Below are 21,029 nucleotides of genomic sequence, written 5' to 3' on the forward strand. Positions count from 1 at the left end.
AGAATATATGGCAGAATCAATAGAGAATAAAATACATTGTGGAAATAATCGTGAATGGAATGTACGACACTATCAATAGTAATTGTTGACTTTTTTTCTTTTTTTTTTTTTTAGGTTTGTCTAGTTAAATGCATCTAAGTTTTATGTGTGTATGAAGAATCACTCTGTTTTCCTATTGTACACATAGGGAAACTGAGATCCCCAGTTTTGAAGTCCTTGCCTAAGGTTGCAGAGCACAGAAATAGTCACATCAGAAACAGCCTTGTCTGCACAGCGCTGCACCTCGCTCAGCTCTGGGTGCCTGACTCACTCACTCCTTGAGGACCCTCTCGTGACGACTGTAAACAGGCAGCTGAAAGAATCCCGGTCTTTGATGGTGGGAGGGGAAAGTGTTTGGAAAGCATGAGAAGGCCATGCTCCAGCAGTTCACTGATGTGGGAAATTGTCTGGATTTCAGGTCAACCGTCAGGATCGATTTTGGACTGCAAAGGCCCAGCTGAGCGAGAATGCAGTGTAGACGTATGAGTGCATTCATACACACTCATATGTCTACATATGAGTTTTAAAGGAAAAACAGACTCACATTGGGGTTTAAGACCCCTTCACTGCCTCTCCAGCTTGGTTGGGGTGACTGGAGCCAGTGAGGAATTACCAGCCCTGTGGCGCTCTCTGCGTCTCAAGCCCCCAGAGCGGAGCTTCCTTGTTTACTTATTTAGAGCCCAGCAGAGGAAGTGGTAAAGGAAACTAGCTGAGTCGTTTTCTGAGAAGAGACCATATTTGTTCGCAGAGGAAGCCGTTGCTTTCTGGGATCTGGCTACAGCAGAAAAGACATCAGCTCCAACAAGGGTGTTCCACAGGGTAGCTGAGAGTTGGAAGAGCCAAGAACGCCTCCGAGCGCAGGATTTGAGCTTCTCTGCGCATGGGTGCAGCGCCCATGCTCAGCTTGTGAGCTTCCTCCCAGGACAGCAGCCATGGCACTGAGGAATGTGCCCTTTCGCTCAGAGGTCCTAAGCTGGGACCCCAACAGCCTTGCTGACTATTTCAAGAAGGTGAGCCTTGCTCTTGTGTGAGTGGTCATGCTGGTGGTGCCGTTGGTGGGCTGCACTGAGGCTTGGAGATGGATTTGGGGCAGAATGCAGGAGGTGTATAAGACAGCAATGGAACTAACCCTATGGCAACCTTACTGGGTGAGTGCCATATAGACCATTGAGTTTTTCTGGCAATGCGTTCTGGAGAGAAGGGTGGGAGCAGGAGCCCTCAAATGAGTATGTGCCTATTATGTGCTAGGGTTTGAATTCGGGGCTTCACAGGCACTGTCCCATTTAGCACTCCTTACTATCTTGTGAGGTCAGTGTTGTTATCCTCTTGGCTCAGCTGCAAAATCAGCTCAGGGAAGTGAAATTGTCCAAAGCCTAGGGACTACAGGTTATAGAGGCAAGATTCAAGTCACACCTATCTAGTTGTAAAGTCCATGCTCTGAGACACAGAGGACTGTTGTAACTGCTAATGAGATCAAGGCTACTTACTAGAAAGAAGAGATGTGGTGTCCTGGGGGCAGGAGAAGGAACAAGCAGGGTGCGAGGACTGGATAGAGGACTATGATGAGCAGTGCCAGACACTGCATTTGGGCTTTCACTACTCACGCCCCTGGGGGGTCCTCAAGCTCTTGTCTGGGGCAGAGTCTCCTTGGAGCTTTTTGAGAGTCTTATGAAGCAGGCCAGAAAACTGATATGAGCCCCAATTTATAGCTATGAAAACTGAGGCCCCTAGAGGGGAAGAGTCTCCTGGCAGTGCTGAGAGCAGAGTGTTGCTGTCTTATCTTCTGGACTTGGAGGAAAGGTTGAAGGATCCCTGTGCTTGGTCATTGGCAGGAGGGGACCACACATCTGCTTAGGCAGATCTGAGGCCACATGACTTACTTAGGGCCCGTCTACCCTGACCGTGGGACAAGATGCCTTGCGAGAGACATTTGAGCTTCTAACACCCCCATTCCTACAGGCTGGCATCAGATTCTGCTGATATTCCAGACTATCACAAAGATGAGATTATAAAACTAAGGGACTAGAAGTCATCTAATTCAACTTCCTGTTTTTCCTGGGGAAATTGAGATTCAACGGGACCTATAGCCATACTTGGGGTCTGCACAGTTCCATGGTATCTATAGTCGCAGCTGTTCTCCTCCAACCTAAAGAAGAAAATGCAAACATGTTGAACTAGGTGCAGTATGGTAGGGGTACAGCTCACAAATCCTGTTTTTTGCCGTATTTTGTGCTTTATATTTCTGTTATTTTCCTTCTGCAAGGTCATAATAAACTTAGGTTTCAGCAAACATTGTTGTACAACTGGTTTTTGAAGGATGTTTCTAAATACCTTTCTTAAATATAGACTAAATAAGATAAGGCAACAAGGTATAATTTGTTAAGAGGGAATAAAGTGGCATGCTACCTCAGTAAAGGAAAAAGAAAGGAATTGAGAATTATGAAGAGAAAGACTTGGGACAGGCTGAAAGTCACGGACAGGCCAAACTTTCAAGTGTGACCAGGAGAATTATACAATCCAGCGGAATAACAGAGAATCGATGCCTAAACCTCCCGTCAGTACAGGGAGATGGACCATTGGTCAAGAATGGTACAGGAAGATCTCTCTGCCTGAGCTGGGGGAAGCGAGAGTTTTCTTCCTGGAGATCTCAGACCCCAGGACAAATCTACAGCACCCAGGCAGGTTCCTTCTTCTGGCATAAATGAACTGAGGGCAGAAACTAGGAGACTGAGGCAAATCTGTGATCCTGGAAGGCCTAGTCCCTCCACAGACTTAGAGCCCCTTCAGATTCTGAGAACCTCAACCGCCTGAAAGAAAATGCCAAATTAATGGACCGCAGAGTCATTCGGGAATGGATCTTAGCCATCAAACAGGACACATAAATGATTGATCTGCAGATGCAAATTCTACCCAGGTAGTGGGATCAGGCCTCCCTTGGAGACACCTCCCGACTCAGCTCTGGAGTCGGACACACCTTGGCCTGGCTCTACCACCTGCTAGCTTGGTGACTTTCCTGTAGTTCTTGGCCTCTCTGTGCCTCAACTTCCTCATCAGTGAAATGAGACATGAACAGTAACAACACAATGGGATGATTGTCAGGATTAAAGGAAATGATGTGTGCAAGGCACTCAGCAGACAGATGGGTACTAATGCATGTTCCATCTGCCCTTCTTCCTTCTCTATTCTGGCTTCTAGCTGGGGACACCCGTGCAGACTGGTGGGACTTTGTGTCTTCTTGTCTCTGACATGTGTAATTCGTCCTGTGTCTGGAATACAAGCTCCTGAGGACTGAGACCATGTTGTATATTTGTTCAATCTCTCCAATTCCTTTTGACTTGTAGGAGAGCATTCTTGAGTCATGCAGTGGAGAGGCACTGACTCAGAGCTATGTGTCCTAATCCCAAATGGGATCCCAGCTGGTATCCCAGCTCTCTGTGTGGACTTAGACCAGTCTCTTTCCCTCTAGAGGCCTCAGCCTTCCTAACTACAAATCCAGGATCCAGGTAACTTTTCTGGACCAGTGTCTGCCAAAGCTGGAAGCCATAGGCTAATCATCTAGGGTGCTTCTTAAAAATACAGATTTGAGGTCCACAAGCCCAGGTCTTGCTGGAGCAGAATCAGATGCCTAAGTCCCAGTCTGCAGGGCTCTCTGCTGATCTAGACACAAAGTTAGCACTCTGCAAAATCATCTGATTTATCTGATAATGATGATGGTGAGAATGATGAATTAAAGGCAGTTGACTCTTCCCAGAACCACTTACCCCTGCTGCCTGTAGATAAAGGGGGTACCAGGGCTCCATAGATGGGGCATGCTTTCAATATCAGCTTCTTAGTCAGCTTTCTGAATGTGTTATCAATTCCATTCCCCCAAGCCAAGACATCACAACAATTGTATTTATTCTTTGGATTTGTCAGCTGTAAGATAAAAATATAGTTTAAAATTTGCTCCAAAAGAAGGCTGCTACAAACCGTGAGGCCCACACTCGTGAGGGGAACCTAGGACCCTCAAGGAGAAACATTTGACCTTAAATGTTCCAACCCAAAGAAGCAAGCTGAGAGATATTTCAAATGTGAACATTTATGCAGCTGAGGACAAGTTGAAACCAGCACTTCATATCATTGCTGATTGGTTTAGGAAAATAACCAAGATCTTAAAAATGCTCGTTCCTATGGATTCTATATAACTTAACTTCTGAGACTCTGACTTAAACGATTTATCTCAAAGAGAAAGAAAAAAGTTTTGCAAAATAGTATCCATGATGGTTTTTATTTTGATTGGGATGATGTTCTGCAAACAAATGAAGCTGCATTTTCATTTGTTCACTTTACTTACTGTCTATAAGTTGTACTATTATTAAAAGGGGAACGTTTCTGACAGAGACATTAAAGCCTGTTCTGAAACCTGACTGTCACCTAAAATCCATGGAACCTCATGCAAGTTACTTGATTCTCTGTGCCTCTCATTTCCATCTGCAAAATGTGAGGGTTAAATGACTGGGGTCTGTTTGAACTACTTGGGACAGTGCCTGCCATACAGAAAGCTTTCGGTAATTGTTAGCCGTTTTTACTATCATTATTGAAATAGCCGTTTGGTAAACAATCTAAATGTTCTGCAATAATGAATGATTAAATAATGTTGTGGTCATTAAAATAATGTTTACCTTGAGTTTGCATAGCACTAGGCCGTGTTTATATTATCCTTTTAGGTAACTTAGAGAAAAGAGTCAGGATAATGAGATTGAATGTAAATTATAAACTCAATTACATTTAGAAACCTACTAGGGAGAAAACATCGAAAGAAACACTGAGGTTGTCTCAGGGCGTGGAGACAACGGATGGTCTTTCTTTTCTTCTTTCAGCTCCGTTCTACCTTCCTGAGGAGCATAGGGGCAGAGCTCCGCATGCTTTGAAGGCAGTTTTTCTGGAAGGGTTGGCCCCGGAGCCTCAGGGCAAGGCAATTTCCCCATTTCAGGCAGTCCCGAGGGGGTAGTGAAAGCGAGGCTGAGGTGGAGACTGGGCCCTCTGTTAGCCAAGGGAGTGCAGCAGAGAGCCTGGCTAGCCACAACTACCGCAAAGTGCTAAATTTCTGGGGCAGACAAGGGAGGGAGAGGAACCAGTGGCATGAGCCTCCTTGTCACTAACAACGCCTTCCCCTTCTCTTTGTAGCTGAACTATAAGGACTGTGAGAAGGCGGTGAAGAAGTACCACATCGATGGGGCTCGCTTCTTGGTAAGCTCTGGCCAGTCCAATACACTGAAACCAAGGCTGTTCCGCACTTCCCCCACGGCTGCAGGGCCAGCTTTTCTACCCCGTCCCTGGGGACACCCATGCTCAATGTCTGTCTTTAGGATACCCACATAGCCCTTCGCCTTCTCCAGAAATTTGGTAGGGCCCCTCTCTCATCACCCCTCAGGATCCGACCATTCAGAACACCTCTCTGATCTTTCACATACACTTTAAGGAGGAATCCAATTACAGTAAAACGATAATCTGGAAACTCTATTTAAATGCCATTCCATCCTTTGAGAAGCCCGAGTGGGACAAGGACCACATGGGAGAACAGAAGCTTCTCGCTTCCCATTTCTCACTCTGGAGCACATCCTCCTGAGTGGAATAAAGGGGGGCATCACCCTCATTGTTTCAGTCACTTCCTTCTTTCTCACTATCACATTCATAAATTCATAAAGCCGATTCTGTATCGAACACACAAGTGATATGGCTGTCTTCACCGTATTAGAAGCTTGAAGTCTGAGACCAAGGTGCAGGTGTGTATTAAAGACCAAGCCTTTGAAGAGAAAAGGATGCAGCTCTAATGGTGGAGACAGAGGTGCTAGGCTGCGGTCAGGGAGGTGGTTTGAGCATTTTCCTTGAAATGACACCTTTGCCCACGGGTTAAGAGAAACCCTGACTACACCGATCCATCCTTTCTGGGAACTTTGCTTTACTCTGAAAATGACATGGAAACAAGACTTCCAGTGTCTCATGGGGGTAAGTGTTCCTAATTTAAATTCAGGTGAGGAGAATAAGCTAAGTCGTGTCTTCCTATAAGACGTTGTCAGTAAGGGAACTCAACCATGAGACTTCAGGCCAGTTGGATGAAATCAGAAAAATCAGAGGCTCCAACTTGCCCCCAGGGAACACCAATCCATTTCTTATATTACATCTCTGCTACCAACCTCGTCTTGAATTCCTGCAGTGATGGTGCACTCACCACCACCCACAGTCATCTGCCCCTTTCTAAGCAGCATTCAAGTTTTATGCTAAAACTAACCTGTGCTCCTATTGGTTCAAATTTTGGTCCCAGGTGCAGTATAAGACATGTTCATTCACTGTCCATCTAAATCATTCATTCATTTGCCTATTCATTCACTTGACAAGCAGTTTCCCGAGCTACCTTTACATACCGGAGAGCATTATAGGTGGTGGGGATTGAGAAATGGTTAAGATGTGATTTTTGCCTTCTAGAAGCTTGTGTTATAGCAGAAAGGTATGTTCAGAAATGGCTCCAACGACCTCATTTGCAGATGAGGAAACGCATGCAGAGCTGTGATGTGATTTGTTCTATGTCACAGACCTAGTAATTGAACTAAAGCATACACTTAATTTAGTCTAATATCATTTGAGGTTTTAACAATATTACTGATACATGTTGAGATCTGAGTCAGTAGAATTCCTAGAGTTTTAGTGTCATTCTTGCAAATTACTGCTAAATCCAAATAGTTCGCTCTGATGCTATTAGCACTGAGAACAGAGACTTACCACAGTCGAATGGAAAGAGAGGAAGACATATTTGAGGATGGTGCCTGAGAGGTCCTATTGCCTGGGTCACCTTGAGCAAGCACTTGCCCTCTCTGAGCCTGCCTTCCTTCCTACCATGTTGACTGAGCTCGTTGGACTGAGTCATAGAGGATGACGTCCCCTCCCGGCTCTGTGATTCCCCGCAACACTCCAGGCGTGAGTGTCAGGTCTGGTAGAACAGGGTTGTCTGAGAGATAATATCTAGACAGCTATGTTTCCTCTGCTCCAATCAGTCCTCTATCAGTTCTTCAGAAAATGTGACACATTCTGTTCATCGTGTGAAGAGGAGAAAGTGGAAAGTAGGGTGATAGGAACCAGAAGAAAGGAAGCAGAATCCAATGCCTGCCCAGCAACTGGGGGATGTAAAGGCAGCTTCTGCTGAAACCCCAGGTGCTCCGGGTACAGTTTGGGACTCTTTAGCTAAGCTCTAATTACTCATCTATCACTCCTTCCAGCTAGGTAATATCCAGGGCCATTCTGCTATTGAAGGCAAAAGTGAAAGGCTCTAGTTTTCCTTCCTTCCTCCCTCCCTCCCTCCCTTCCTTCCTCCACTCCCTTGCCCTCCCCTCTTCCCTTACCTCCTTTCCCTTCCTTTCCCTTCCCTTTCTTCTCTCTCCCTCCTTCTTTTCCTCCTTTCTTCTCTTTCTCCCTCCTCTCTCTCTTTTTCTTTTTTCCTTCTTTCTCTTCCTTCTCTCTCTCTTTCTTTCCTTCTCTAATTTTCTTCCTTCTCTCCCTCTCTCTTTCTTTCTCTTGCTCTTTCTTTCTTTCTCTCGCTCTTTCTTTCTTTCTTTGTTTCTTTCTTTCTTGCTTTGGCTGCCATTTTTGTTTTCTACTGAAGAGGATAGAATCTTATCTGGTGGAAGATGGGGGTGCTATGCTTCTAGAAGGCATAAAAAGAAGAGAAAACAAGTTAGAGACCTGTGTCAGTGGGGAAGGCATGCTATCCCATGTCACAGAAACCTGACCGCAGTGGCTTACCCAATTAAGGGTCGGTCTGTTTCAAGTAATAGGAAATGTATAGGTGAGTGCTTGGGGATGGTGAAGGAAGTTATCAAGAACCCAGGATTCATCTAACCTGTGGGAAAAAGCCTGTGGCTTCTGTCCTAATGGTTGTGAGTTGGCCACTTCGCCTCTAGCATCATTATCTCCATGGCACCCAGGGAGAAGGGGAGAAAGGCAAAGAGGAGAGGGTGTATGGTGAATGGTAAATGCATGCTCCTTTTTTTTCCAGAAAAGTAGTAACTTTTCCAGAAGCTCCATCCAGCAGACTTCAGTTATATCTTACTGTCCACAGCAGAGTCATGTGACCTCCACCATCTGCAAGGGAGTCTGGGGAGTTAGATTTTGAACAAGCACATTTACTGCGCTGAATGAAATCCAGGACCTGTCAGTGGTAAAAAAGGGAGAGTGGGTATTGGATAGGCAAGCAGCTGTGTCTGGTACATTGCCTTTCCCACCAGGCCCAGTCTGTGGGTTTCCTCTTTCTGTACCCCTCTTCAACACCCACAGCAAATAATCATCCTCCCACAAAGCCACAAATCGTAACTCGAAAATTGTCGTCCAAGTAACCCAGAGTTTGCTCAAGGCTTTTGGAAGAGGTGGAGGATAGGATTACATAGGGTTACATCACATAGCAAAACTCTCCAAAAATTCTGTTTCAATATCTCTTATCTTTCCTCACTGTTCTTGTCCCTGTTTTGAATGTCTTCCTCTCTCCTAACACCCTGCTCCTCTGTGTCTCCAGCCATGCTCATGTGCACCTCCTCCTCCACAGTCTTCCTGAAATTCCCTCAGCTTACACCCTCCTCTCAGCAGAGCAGAAGCTGGTGGTGGTGGCCAGCTGCTCGGTGCTCAGCTGTTGCCCCTCTGGCACCCCTTAGGGAGGCTTCAACTCCTTATGCCACACTCAAAACATGAGTCTTGGTACCTCCCTGAGTGGGGGTGATTGAGGAACAGGGAGATGCTGCTGCCCAGTGATGAAAAAAAGAAAGAGAAAGAAAGGAAGGAAGGAAGAAAGAAGGAGGGAAGGAAGGAAGGAAGGAAGGAAGGGAAGAAGGAAGGAAGGAAAGAGAAAGAAAGAAGAAAGAAAGAGAAAGAAAGGGAAAAAAAGAAAGAAAGAAGAAAGAGAGAGAGAGAGAAAGGAGGAGTTAAGAAGCTTGACCAAAAGCCTGGTGCCCTCAGGACTTCTGGCTGACCCCCTTCACCAGCCCTGCCTCGGGTGGTCTGATCAGCGCCTGGATCAGAAACCGTGCTTATGAGCTGAATCAGAGGGATCCAGTGAACACATTGCAAAGATGCCCAGCCCCAGCCTCTGTGCCAGCTTAGTGCCCAGATCTTTCCAATGGTCAGAGAACCTGACAAGCAGCTCCCAGTACAGACAAGGAAAAGAAACAAAAACACTAAACTCTAAGACTCACCCAGACCCCTGCTGCTTCGCCCCCCGGAGTAGTAATTCTTCATCTTACTCCTTCATTTCTCAGTCACACACTGTGCCAGGCACTGTGCCAAAGCACATCACATACATCATCCTACTCAATCCTCACAACCCTGATAGGTAGGTGTCATTATCATTATTATGGTCCCCATTTTACAGATAAGGAAATTGAGGCTCAGAGAGGCAAAGTATGTGTCCTAAATGAGACAGCTGCTAAGTGAATGAACCAAGATTCAAACCCAGCCCATCTGATTCCAGAACTCCCACCCTAACCACACAGCCCCCTAGCCTTAACTAGAATGATGGTGGAGCCCTTTGTTGGCTCATCATTGGTTCTATGGAAAGCGTGCCCAGTTTCTTTTCTATTCCCAATTCTGACATGCGCGCCTCTCCTCCTCCCTTCCAGATGCCTCCTTTCACCCTTCCCTCCATCCTCCCCTCTAACAGACCACGGGGGCCCTCAAAAGGATCAGACATGGCAGGATGGAGGTTTACAGGAAGAAAGTAGACTGTGGACGCCATGGAGTGGAGTTTCAGCCCCAGCTCATCCCCCACAAGCAGAAATCCCCTTGACATCCCAAGCCTCGGCTTTCTTACCTGCAAAATGGGAATGCTGGTAACTCCTGCATCACAGAGTTGATGTGAGGATTCACTAAGGTGTTAAGAGATGGAGGCCCAGAGTTAGTTCTTGGCAAATATGAATTTTTTTCTCCTCTCCTTTCCAATTCCCACAGGAAAGCCTTTTATGGTATCCCCAATATCTTGAGAATTCTACCAATAACCCTGGTGAAAGAAGTTCTCTGGGGTGTGATGTTGGTAAAAGAGCCACAGACTCCTCCAGGCTGGCTTCTTGGCAGCTGACATTGTGGAGACTAAGGAGGACCTGAGGTCTGGGCTGTAGGGAAGAAGTCGCAACATGGCCAAATGCAGCCCACAAAATGAGCCATTTGGTTTCACAGATCGAGCTCTCACAGTGTTTAAGTCAAAATTATTTGCCAACATTTGGAATGCAGAGCATTTCACATAAAATCCAGATTTAAGGATTCCCTTTGAAAAAGCAGATCCAGCAACACCAGGCCCACAGGCTTTCAGGCAAAACCCCTAGAGGCTGCCCACTTTGGGAGGGTGGGTGGGCAGGGCGTTTCTCCTCCATTTGCCACAATCCCCACCACTCCCTATATTATTTCATATATCACTCTTCCCCTCCCTCTCAGAGCCCTTTCTGTGGGTTCTAACCTGCCTGCCCTGTGTGTCTTCATTTCAGAACCTGACAGAAAATGACATCCAGAAGTTCCCCAAGCTCCGGGTGCCGTAAGTACTCCTCCAACTCTATGGGTGATTTGGGGAACAGAGGTGGGAATGGGGAGTAGTGTGAGTGGGGGCTGGGTCAGTTCTATATCACTGTTGACTTGAAATAGAAACCAAGTAGAAAGGATGAGGGCAAGGGCAGGATGTGGGGAACAGAAGTTACATGAAGAGTTGGAAAACAGAAGTCACAGATCCAGCCCAGCTGGTGACCTGGATGCTCTTGCCAAAGACAAACCCAACTTTAGTCCGTGGTTTCATTTCCTCTCTTCTCATGGGGTGCTTGGCCCTGTGAAAATTGCACCAGAGTCAAGGTTTCATCATGGCATCACCATCGACTCCGTGACGGCTTGAGTTTGCTTGACCTCCATTTCTCACACAGTAAAATGAGAGTTGAACCACATGACGGCAATGGACATGATTATGTGTTGATACTGAGTGCTTGGGAATGGCTGCCAGGGCTGTAATGTTGAGAAGAATCCTGAGGAAAGGGAGCTGTGATCGATTATTCATGTCTGCCATGGGTGCTGAAATGGGAAGCTGCAGTATACATGTCATGCCATGTATTTTTCATCCCTCTAGTAAAGGTCTCACATACTCAAATACCTACAGGAGCCAGGCAGGTGCTATATATGTATAAAATTGGCCAGATTGAAAACACAAAGCTCTGTTGTTTTATGTTTTGTTTTATCATATTGGACAAAATAGTGGTAAATATTCTGTATAAAGCAATAGTTCTCCATTATAAGAAATATAATACCACAGTTATCGTATGATGAAAAAGTAACCATCACAAAGCCTCATTGTTAGTGAAACAATAGGGAATGGTGGGGATTATGGCCAATCAGGTATCATATGCTCCATTCAGAGTGCAGCAGCTCTCAGCTCCAGCCAATGTGGATCCAACAATGTCCAGTCTTCAAACTTATCAAGAGTAACTAGAAATATGGGTTTCATATAATATATCTCAATTTTTAAACATTGGCTCAAATGTTTCAAATATTGTGAATGCCACAGTAAACACGCCTAAGGGCTGTATATAGACTGTTTGTTAGCAGTTTTAGCTCTCTATTCTGGACATTCTATGAGGACCCTTCTCTTACTCTAAGGGTCTCAGAGCTCATCATAATAAAAGGGAAGTAGATTAAAGTAGTAGAAGGTGGGACCATCTCATGAATAGGTAGGAATGCTGGCAGCTCAATTAAGGAGAATATTTTTAGCATGACTATCAGGTTTCCCTTGTGTGGAAGGGGGAAGGAAAAGAGAGGAATAAGGATTTGCCTTTGGTGCTGTCTATCTCCAGGGACACATGTTGTTGAAGATGGCTTGATCTTTCTAAGGATATCCTCTAACCACATGTGGCTACTTCAATTTAAATTAAATTTAAAATTCATTCTCGTGAGGCACTAGCCACATTTTAATAGCTACATATAGCTGGTGGCTACTATGCAGGAGAGTGCAGATACAGAACATTTCCATGATTGCAGAAATGTAACGCTGTAGAGATAAACCATAGTTCTTTGCAAAAGAGGGACCTTTACACACAGGCTTCAGAATTGGTGGTTGGTGGGCCAGTCCCAGGCTGCCGATGTGTTAAGTTTGGTACCCGCTGTGCTTTGAAATCAGGAAAAGTTTCACAAAATCTAGCCTCTTTAGAAACAAGTGAAAGATGTGGCAATTGAGGGCTTATATTCTACTGTAGCAATAGTCAGCTGGATCTGATGTCTGCTGCCCTATTTAGTTGAGATTTGTGCTCGCCAGTTACCATGGCCCCACCATTCCCTGAGGGATGATCCTAAGGTAGGTCAATCATTTATATCATATTATGGGAATTTTGTCTTTCTGAACATGATGAAATCAGAGGGATTAGAATTACTTTCCCACCTGAAATAACCCGGCAAAATATATGAAGCAAAAATTTTCAAGACATTGGGCATCAGACAATGAGGGATGGAAAACAAGGGCGGTGAAGCCTATGGTCGCTTGCTGCTTTAAGAATCTCCAGGCCCTGGCACAGGGGGCAGAAAACACAGTGCTGGGTCTGGTGGACGACTTCAGTTGAGGAGGCAGCAGAGTGCCCCGGAGCCTAGAGTTCGTTCAACAGGTGTCAGAGAGAAGGGAGCTGCATAGAGACAGCATTCTGGAGAGCTTCAGAGGGGCCCCTCTTCAGCAGAGCGGGCACAGGACAGTCGATGCATGAAAGGAGAGACTACCTGTAGCTGGCAAAAGAACTACCCAACACTATTGGAGGAAACAGTAGCCACTCACAGTGCTGGAGATGGTGACTGTCTCTACCAGCCTGGCTGGAAAACCAGGAGATTCCCAGTCATTGGGTAGAGTGCCTAGAAGGATCATGCCTTAGTAGTGGGCAATAATTAGCCCGAATCTAAAAATTCTTCTGGCCCTGCCTGGAAAACCTTAAAAGTAAGACTCAGAAGAAACAAACTGCTTCTGAGTAGCTTAACTGCATCTCAGGACACAATTTGAAACTATTTATAGAAATGCAAAAATGTTCACTACCCAACCAAATAAAATTTACAACATTAGGCATCTAATAAGAGACTAACAGGCATGCAAATCAGCAGGAAAATGCAACCCACAACAAGGAGAAAAACTAAAACATCAAAACTGACCTATAACTGACACAGAGATTAGAATTAGCAGGCAAGGATAATTTTGAATGTATTTCATGTGTTTTAAAAGTTAAATTTGGACGTAGAAAATTAAAAAAAAAAGACCCAAACAGAGCTTCTAGAAATCAATACTATAAAATCTGAGATTAGAAATACACTGCTTGGGATTAACAGCAGAAGGAAATAGTAGTAAACATGAAGATACAGTAATAGAAACTGTCCAAATTGAAACACACCAAGAAAAAAAATGAATTAAAACAAAACACTGAACAGAGCATCAAGGGGCCAGGCACGTTGGCTCACACTTAAAATCTCAGCACTTTGGGAGGCTGAGGTGGGCTGATCACCTGAGGTCAGGAGTTTGAGACCAGCTGGCCAACATGGCAAAACCCCATCTCTACTAAAAATACAAAGATTAGCCAGGCGAGGTGGAGGGCATCTGTGGTCCCAGCTACTCGAAAGCCTGAGGCAGGAGAATCACTTGATCCTGGGAGGCAGAGGTTCCAGTGAGCCGAGATCATACTACTGCACTTCTGCCTGGGTGACAGAGCAAGACTCCATCTCAAAAAAAAAAAAAAAAAAAAAAAGAGCATCAAGAAACTTTGGGACAATTTCAAGGAGCCAAATATATGTCTGAAGTCCCCAAAGGAGAGGAAAGAATGTGCATGTGAGAGGGGAAGGAGAGACAAGTTAAACCCTTGAAGACAGGGTGACTAAAAAGTTTTTCAAACTGGTTGAAAATTATAAACCCACAGATCCAAGAGGCTCAACAAACCCCAAATCTAAGAAACAGGAAGACAGCTAGCCCCGAGGTACATCATAACTAAATTGCTCAAACCCAACAATAAAAAGAAAATCCTAAGAGCAGTCAGAAAAAAAAGGACATATTACACACAGAGAAGCAAATACACGAATCACAGCAGGTTTCTCGAAAGCAAAATAGTAAAAGAAAAATATTGTCAATCTAGACTTCGATACTAGGCAAAAGTATCTTTCAAAAATGAAGATGAAATGAAGACTTTTTCAGACACACAAAATCTGAAATGTACTACCACAGATGCCTTTTAAAAGTCCTTCAAGCAGAAAGGAAATGATACCAGATGTTAACCTGGATGTGTGCATAGGAATGAAGAGTGCCAGAAATGGTAACTATGTAGGTCTATGTATGTACATGGCCCTTGAGGGCATCATTTGAGTTTGCATCTTATGGTCTCTATAGAAAATTCATAGTTCAATAATACTTTATTCATTGAGTGAACTGGTACTAAGTAACTACAATGTGCCAGACCTTTGTTAAAATCACTCAGGCTACAAAGATATGGGACAGAATCTTCATTCTCAGGACACTCGCATTATAAAGGGAGGAGAGACAGACAAGCAAAGCAATTATACTGCAATTACAACAGTGCAATCACGCACGCATGCCCAGGTTCAAGGGCTCATAGGAAGCCAGGAGTAATTTTCCCACAGTATTCAGGGCAGACGAGGGAGGAAGGGACCGAAATTAAATCTTGAAATAGGAAGGATGGATTGTAGGACATTCTAGAAATGGGAAGATATTACAGAGGCACCAGCCAGTGTGCCTGGTGGAACGGCCAGTGTGGCAGAGCGGCTGGGGCATATACCTGGGGGAGTGGAAAGCAAAGAGGCTGAAGTGACTGGTTAGGGGTGTGTGCCACAACTTATAAAGGTGCCGTGAGCCATTCTCAGGAGCCAGAGAGTGTGAGTGCAGTGAGCATCAAGGTAAATTTGTGTCTTATCTCTGTCCAGGGCGTGTAAGTGATCATTTGAAGGAGAGCCCAGCTGGGGACATGGGACCAAGTTAGTTCGTGATGACCAAGATCCCACTAATAAGCTAGGAGCTTTTCCTAGGGCTGTATCTGTGAAGATGGGGGATGGAGGATACTGAATCAGAACAGTGGAAGGACAGAGATAAAGAAGGCACTTCCATCTTGCAAGACTCTTTTTTACCTTAAGGCTGAGTTCAGCTGCTGTCTTCTGGCTTTTTTGAGAGCCTGGATAAGGTGGTAGGGGTTGATTCTCCGTGAAAGGGAGAATTATAAACATGTTGTGAATGGGCTGGGGTGGGATATTTCTTTAGCTCTCTGAAAACTGAAAGAAAAACTTGGTCTGTGGTGTAATCCCCTCCTCCAATGTGTTTGAACGTGCTCCCTAGAAAAACTATGAGGCCTGCCCATAGAACATGAAGGGTTAGTATAGAGAATGACAGACAAGATATGAAGGGAAGGTCCAGGCTGCCCTGATGCGGTGACTTAGAGAATCACTATCCCTCTTGGCAGAAATGTATAACAAGGACCAATTCCAGCTCTACTTCCAATGAGCTTTGTGACCTGGGACACATCCCTAGACCACCCTCAGCTTCCTAAACTATAAAAGGAAGGGATGGGTTGCAGAGACTATACAAGCTCACTTGTTTTAAATGCTATTATTTTGGGTATAAAAAGGCAGACAGGAGCTCTCAGTGAGAAAAAGCACAGGCTCTGAGGTCAGATGCTTGAAATCCAATCCTTCCGTTGACAAGCCGTGTGACTTGGGGGCAAATTAGCTCAGCTCTCCGAACCTCAGCTTCCTCATCTATAAAGTGGGGATAATGATGGTCAATGGGAAAGTTAGGGGAAATAATGGGGAAATAACAATATGCACTGAATAAGTGTTGGCTGTTCTTGCTTCATGTAAAATCCCAATTAGAATGATTTTAACTTTTTAACTATTCTATTTTGCTGGAGAGGGAGGATTAAAGAATAGGGAGAGCACAGGGTTTTGGAGTGAGGGAGATCCAGGCTCTAAAGCCGACGTTGCCTCCCACCAGCTATGGGACCTTGAAGAAATCATTTCAGCAATTGGAGCCTCAGTTTCCTTGTCTGTAGAAGGGGAAAGAGCTAGCTTCAGAGAGGGGGGACATTAAAGGAGGCAGCACACATAAATTGCCTGGTGTTGCCCTTGATACTCACAGGTATTCAGTACTTTATTCATTCCATCCCTTATACATAGGTTTATTTGTCTTGATCATTACCCCAAAGGCCTTTGAAAAAGAAATGGTGTTCATGTACAGAAAACCAAAACAATGTTACACTCCCCTGAATGTCCCCATTTCCTTCCCTGATGCTTAAAATGCAAGTATTAAATAGATTTTTAAGAAGGCAAGTTGTGGTGAGGAAGGCTCTCTCAGCCTGAAAATACAGTCACTCTCTCAAGACACGGCTGATCCTAAGACACCTCCAACGTTGTAAAGGTGCAGGATGTTTAAAGAAAAATATGAAAGCTCCCTTTATATAGGGCCTAGGTTGACCCTCATGGTAGAGATGACAATGGTCCGGTTAAATCAATTGATACACCAATACATGTTCAAATCTCCTGGTGCCCATTTGGAGTTCATTAAAGGAGGGGGTGTTATAAGTTTTATATTTAAATCCACAGTGTAACTTTAAAAATAAGGAGAGGAGAGTGGCAGGGTGGGAGGTGTAGGCAGCAGATAGGTATTGGATGATGCGCTTTCTGTGGATTCTCCCTGTAGCCATTACCAATAGTGCAATTAGGCTGGGAAAACATAAGATTCAAGCTGAGAAGTAACACAGAAATATTTGTGTGTCTTCCTGTAAGGCTGTGAGTCTCCTAATGATGGAGAAGCCTGAGGCATCTCCTTTGTACCTATTTCTCTACCTGAGACAGAGAAGACAGGAAAGGTATGGAGGAAGGGACACAGAGGTGAAATGAACATTCTCGTGCCTGTTAAAGAATGTGGCCAGCCCTCGGCAAAACCAGAACGATGAAGCCTATCTCCAACATGACCCTCACCTGTACCATTCAGTGGCTAATCCCTGTCCAGGGACCCAGCCCTCCTCAGTCTTCAAGGGTCCTCCCACAGGAAAGGTGCTTCCCTCCCGTTGCTCCTTCTCTTGGCTTTTGACAGATGCCTTCCTCAGAGCCCTGCCTTTTTTTTTTTTTTTTCGGGACAGGGTTTCATTCTTGTCGCCCAGGCTAGAGTGCAGTGCTGCAATCTCAGCTCACTGCAACCTCTGCCTCCTGAGTTCAAGCGATTCTCCTGCCTCAGCCACCCGAGTAGCTGGTGCCTGTCATCACATCCAGCTAATTTTTGTATTTTTAGTAGACATAGGGTTTTGCCATGTTGGCCAGGCTGGTCTCAAACTCCTGACCTCAGGTGATCCACCCGTCTCGGCTCCCAATGTGCTGGGATTACAGGCATGAGTCACTACGCCCAGCCAGGCCTACTTTTTTATTTGTAAAAATGAGAATAATTATGCTTGTCTACCAGGAAAATGATTGTGAGGCACCAGGAAAACACTACATGTAGAACTATAGGGGTGGGGGACATGCGTGAGAAGTAGGGAGACCATCCTGTCTCCTCAAATTATTATGTGCTACTCATACATTCTCGACCGAGGCCTCAGGGATGGTGAAAGGCTCCTTCCTGAGTCTTAAAACATCTGGCTGCCCCCAGCGTCTCAGGTGACAAGGATAGAATTTAGAAGGTTTGGCTCTTGGTTCAAGGAGGCTGATCTTTAAAGAAGGAAAGAACACTTTGTTCTTTGGAAGAAAGATTGGAATGCAGAGAGAGAGCAGGGTTGAGAGTGGGAATGTGTACAGGGAGGAGGGGTGAGGAGGAGAAGCTGAGTTCCAGTGTCCCACTGAGAGAACAGCTCTGGGGGAGAGGCAGACCTCTGCCCTGCCCAGGGCCTGGGAGCCTTGTCCTGGGAGGGACCAGCAAACAGTCTGAAATCTGAGCCCAGGAAACAAGGCTCCTACCATGAGGGGTCCCATAAGAGGAGTAGGTGGGAAGTTGGCCAAAGCTCTTACTATGTGAGCTGTGGCAAGAATGCGCCCAACATCATCAGCCAGTACACAGCTACATGTGCCACAGTAGAGCAAAGGAAGAGGGAACTTTCATGGGACAATGCCTATTCTTACTCATGCTTTGTGCACTGATATTTTCCCTCCCCTCCCCTCCCCTCCCCTCCGCTTCCTTCTTTTCCTTCCACCTTACCTCTCTCCCTTCTTTTCTGCCTGCCTGCCAGCCTGCATGTCTTCTATAGTTTCTTTCTTCCTGTGTGAATAGCAAGGTTGATTTCTAGACCCACTACTGGGGCTTCCTTCACAGTTGTTCAAGCACAGGGGAGAACTGATGGGCTACACCAAAGGCCAGCTAAGGCCCCGCGTACCCCAACTCTCCTACTTCACACCATTCATAATCACAAAGTTCCTTCTGCCTTCCCTTCTCCTCTTCTTCAAAACAAGCAAGCAAACAAACAATTTCTTCAGTGTGAAGGATAACAGGATTTATTTCACAAGCTTTTTCTATCATAATAGTTGGGGTTGGTTGATGTCACTGAGCCTCAGGCTTCTCCTTGGAGAGTCTGTTCAGGTAGGTCTAGGCTGGGCCTGGTGATCGGAGTTTGGAACAGGCACAGCTAGGTAATCATGATGATCAGGCCCATCAGGGATTCCCTAATCAGATTCAACCCCTGTACTATACTGATAAGGAATTGGGGGGCAGGTAGAGCGGCTCCCTTGTCTGAGCTCACACAGTGGGCGCTGCCCTTGAGGCCGGACATTGCAGCCAGCTTGCCTGTGCCTGCAGGCCTTGTGCCTTGTACTTCACCGGGAGAGACCTTAGACTGACAAGATGAAGACTGGCCCACCATGCTACAAGTTAGGGATGCAGCTGGACTGGAATCCAGGTCATTGTAGAATGTCGCCTTCCTACAACGGGCTGGCTTCCTGGGGGGAGGTTCAGTCCATTTCCAGGGCCAGCTAGTTCCTCAAAGGCAAGCGGAGAGGACTGCTTTTTAACTGTGGCTGCCTGGCCCCCATCACTTGTTGCTCTGGTCCTGAGTGAGGCCTGGGGTTTATGGGGTGAAGGGAGAATGAGTCACCTCCCTCCACTCACTGTCACTTGGTCCTCCAGGGGTGGGGTGTCATTTGAAGGTTTGCACATAGCGATAGCCATAGCAACCACTTCCCTGCCCGCACACCATTACTGTCGCCCTGCCCACTGGCCCCTGGCAGGGCTCCCACAGGCTTGGGAGGTGCTCTCTGTAGCCCATCAAAGCAGAAGGGCTCTGGGAGCCCACACTTTGCTGCACGCCAACTGCCAGGCCCTATTCTGCCCTCCCTCGGCTCTTTGTTGCTCCTCTGCTGGGGCCTGCGGTTTGGCATTTCCTTCCTCACCCAGATCGAGCCCCAGCAGCCTCCAACCCGGCTGTTAGAGATACTGTGAGAGGCAACACCGCAGAGAGCAGGAGGTTCTTTCAAGATCCAAAGCAGCCTTGTGCGCTGGTCAGAGCCCCACCAAGGTCTGTAGGAGGAGGGCGCTGAGGTGAGCCTCAGTCCCACCTCGCTCAAGTCATTACTGAAATGTCACCTCTTCAGTGAGGCCGGTTCATTTTAAATGGCAACCACACCCCATGCCTGCACTCCCATTCCCCTCCCCAGCCCCCCACCCTGCATGTGCATGGTGCATAGGCATCACATTTCACCTCCTTAAAGCTCTCTCTCCACTAGTAAGGATCTTTGTGTTTTGTTCATTGATGCACCTTGAGCACTTCTAAGTTCCTGGCACATAGAAGGCCCGTGATGTACATTGTTGAATAAACAGGTGACAGAATGAGAGTGGTTGCTGCAGCCAGCACCACCTGACATGGCCAGGACACAGGACACTAACAGGGCTCCTTGCCTGCTCTGTAGGAGTCCTTTCATCCCACATGCCCACTGCCTTCTGGAAACAACCCCTTAAAAGAACCAAAAAGAACCGTGTCACGAGCATTCTGACAGCATGGTCAGGAGGCAACTAGGAAGCCCCCCTGCTGCTCCTAAAGCCTCTCTTCCTCTGTGCAGTCATAGAAGCCTAGAGTCGCCAACAACACAATTACAGAGAGTAAACCTTTCCCCTTCTCCCCTTTCCTCTTCTGTACCTAGCCTGTTTATCAAAATTTGTCTATCCTGTTGTTCTAATGAGGTAGGAGGATTTTGATCCCATTTCTTATCTTTTCTTTCTTTCTTCCTTTTTTTTTTTTTCTTTTTGAGACAGAGTTTCACTCTTATTGCCCAGGCTGAAGTGCAGTGGAGTGATCTTGGCTCCCTACAACCTCTGACTCCCAGGTTCAATCCATTCTCCTGCCTCAGCCTCCTGAGGAACTGGGATTATAGGCAAGCACCACGCCTGGCTAATTTTTGTATTTTTAGTAGAGATGGGGTTTCACCTTGTTGGCCAGGCTGGTCTCAAATCCCTGACCTCAGTGATCTGCCCACCTTGGCCTCCCAAAGTGCTGGGATTACAGGCATGAGTCACCATGCTCTGCCTGGAGCCCATTTGTTGGGAGAAATCGGGGAGTTGAGGGGCAGGGGAGGTGATAGAGGAATCGAGACTTGGTGGCTGCTAAGGACTTCCTTTGCTAACTTAGCAAGTTTATTTTAGGCTAAACTTGTTACCATGGGATGGTCATTAAGCAGAAGGAATAGAGATCATGTGTCATTCTCATAGGCAGGCCAGGGACTCAACAGTGTCTGCCTCCAGAGAGCTTGCAGCAGAAAGGAACTGACACGGGGGCGTGTGCATTGCAAGAATGCTGGCTTGGAGATTAGAAAGGCTGGCTTGTGGTGCCGGCATGAGTTGTGGGAGGAGAGGTAGCCTTTACTATTAACTACTACATGGTTTCAAGCTAATTCCTTCTTTGTCCGGGCCTCTGCTACCTCCTCTGTAAAATGAAATTAGACTAGATAATCTGAAGTCCCTTCCAGTTGTCCCCAATCCCTAGGAAACACTAAGCCTGTCGACTACTGAG

The 21,029-nt window shown here is 46.1% G+C and overlaps 1 protein-coding gene across 1 annotated transcript in view; it reads left to right on the forward strand.

Moving 5' to 3' along the window:
* Positions 1–740: 740 nt before the first annotated feature.
* The window catches only part of LCP2 (lymphocyte cytosolic protein 2), a 51,972-nt gene continuing 31,683 nt past the window's right edge, over positions 741–21,029 (forward strand). The window contains 3 exon segments of the mRNA XM_032252676.1: positions 741–1,049; positions 5,206–5,268; positions 10,536–10,582. Of these exon segments, the coding sequence (XP_032108567.1) occupies positions 972–1,049; positions 5,206–5,268; positions 10,536–10,582 (188 nt within the window). The 5' untranslated portion in view covers positions 741–971.

This window comes from Sapajus apella, unplaced genomic scaffold (assembly GCF_009761245.1).
Source record: "Sapajus apella isolate SASKATOON/1434 unplaced genomic scaffold, GSC_monkey_1.0 scaffold79, whole genome shotgun sequence".
NCBI classification, from domain to species: Eukaryota; Metazoa; Chordata; class Mammalia; order Primates; family Cebidae; genus Sapajus; species Sapajus apella.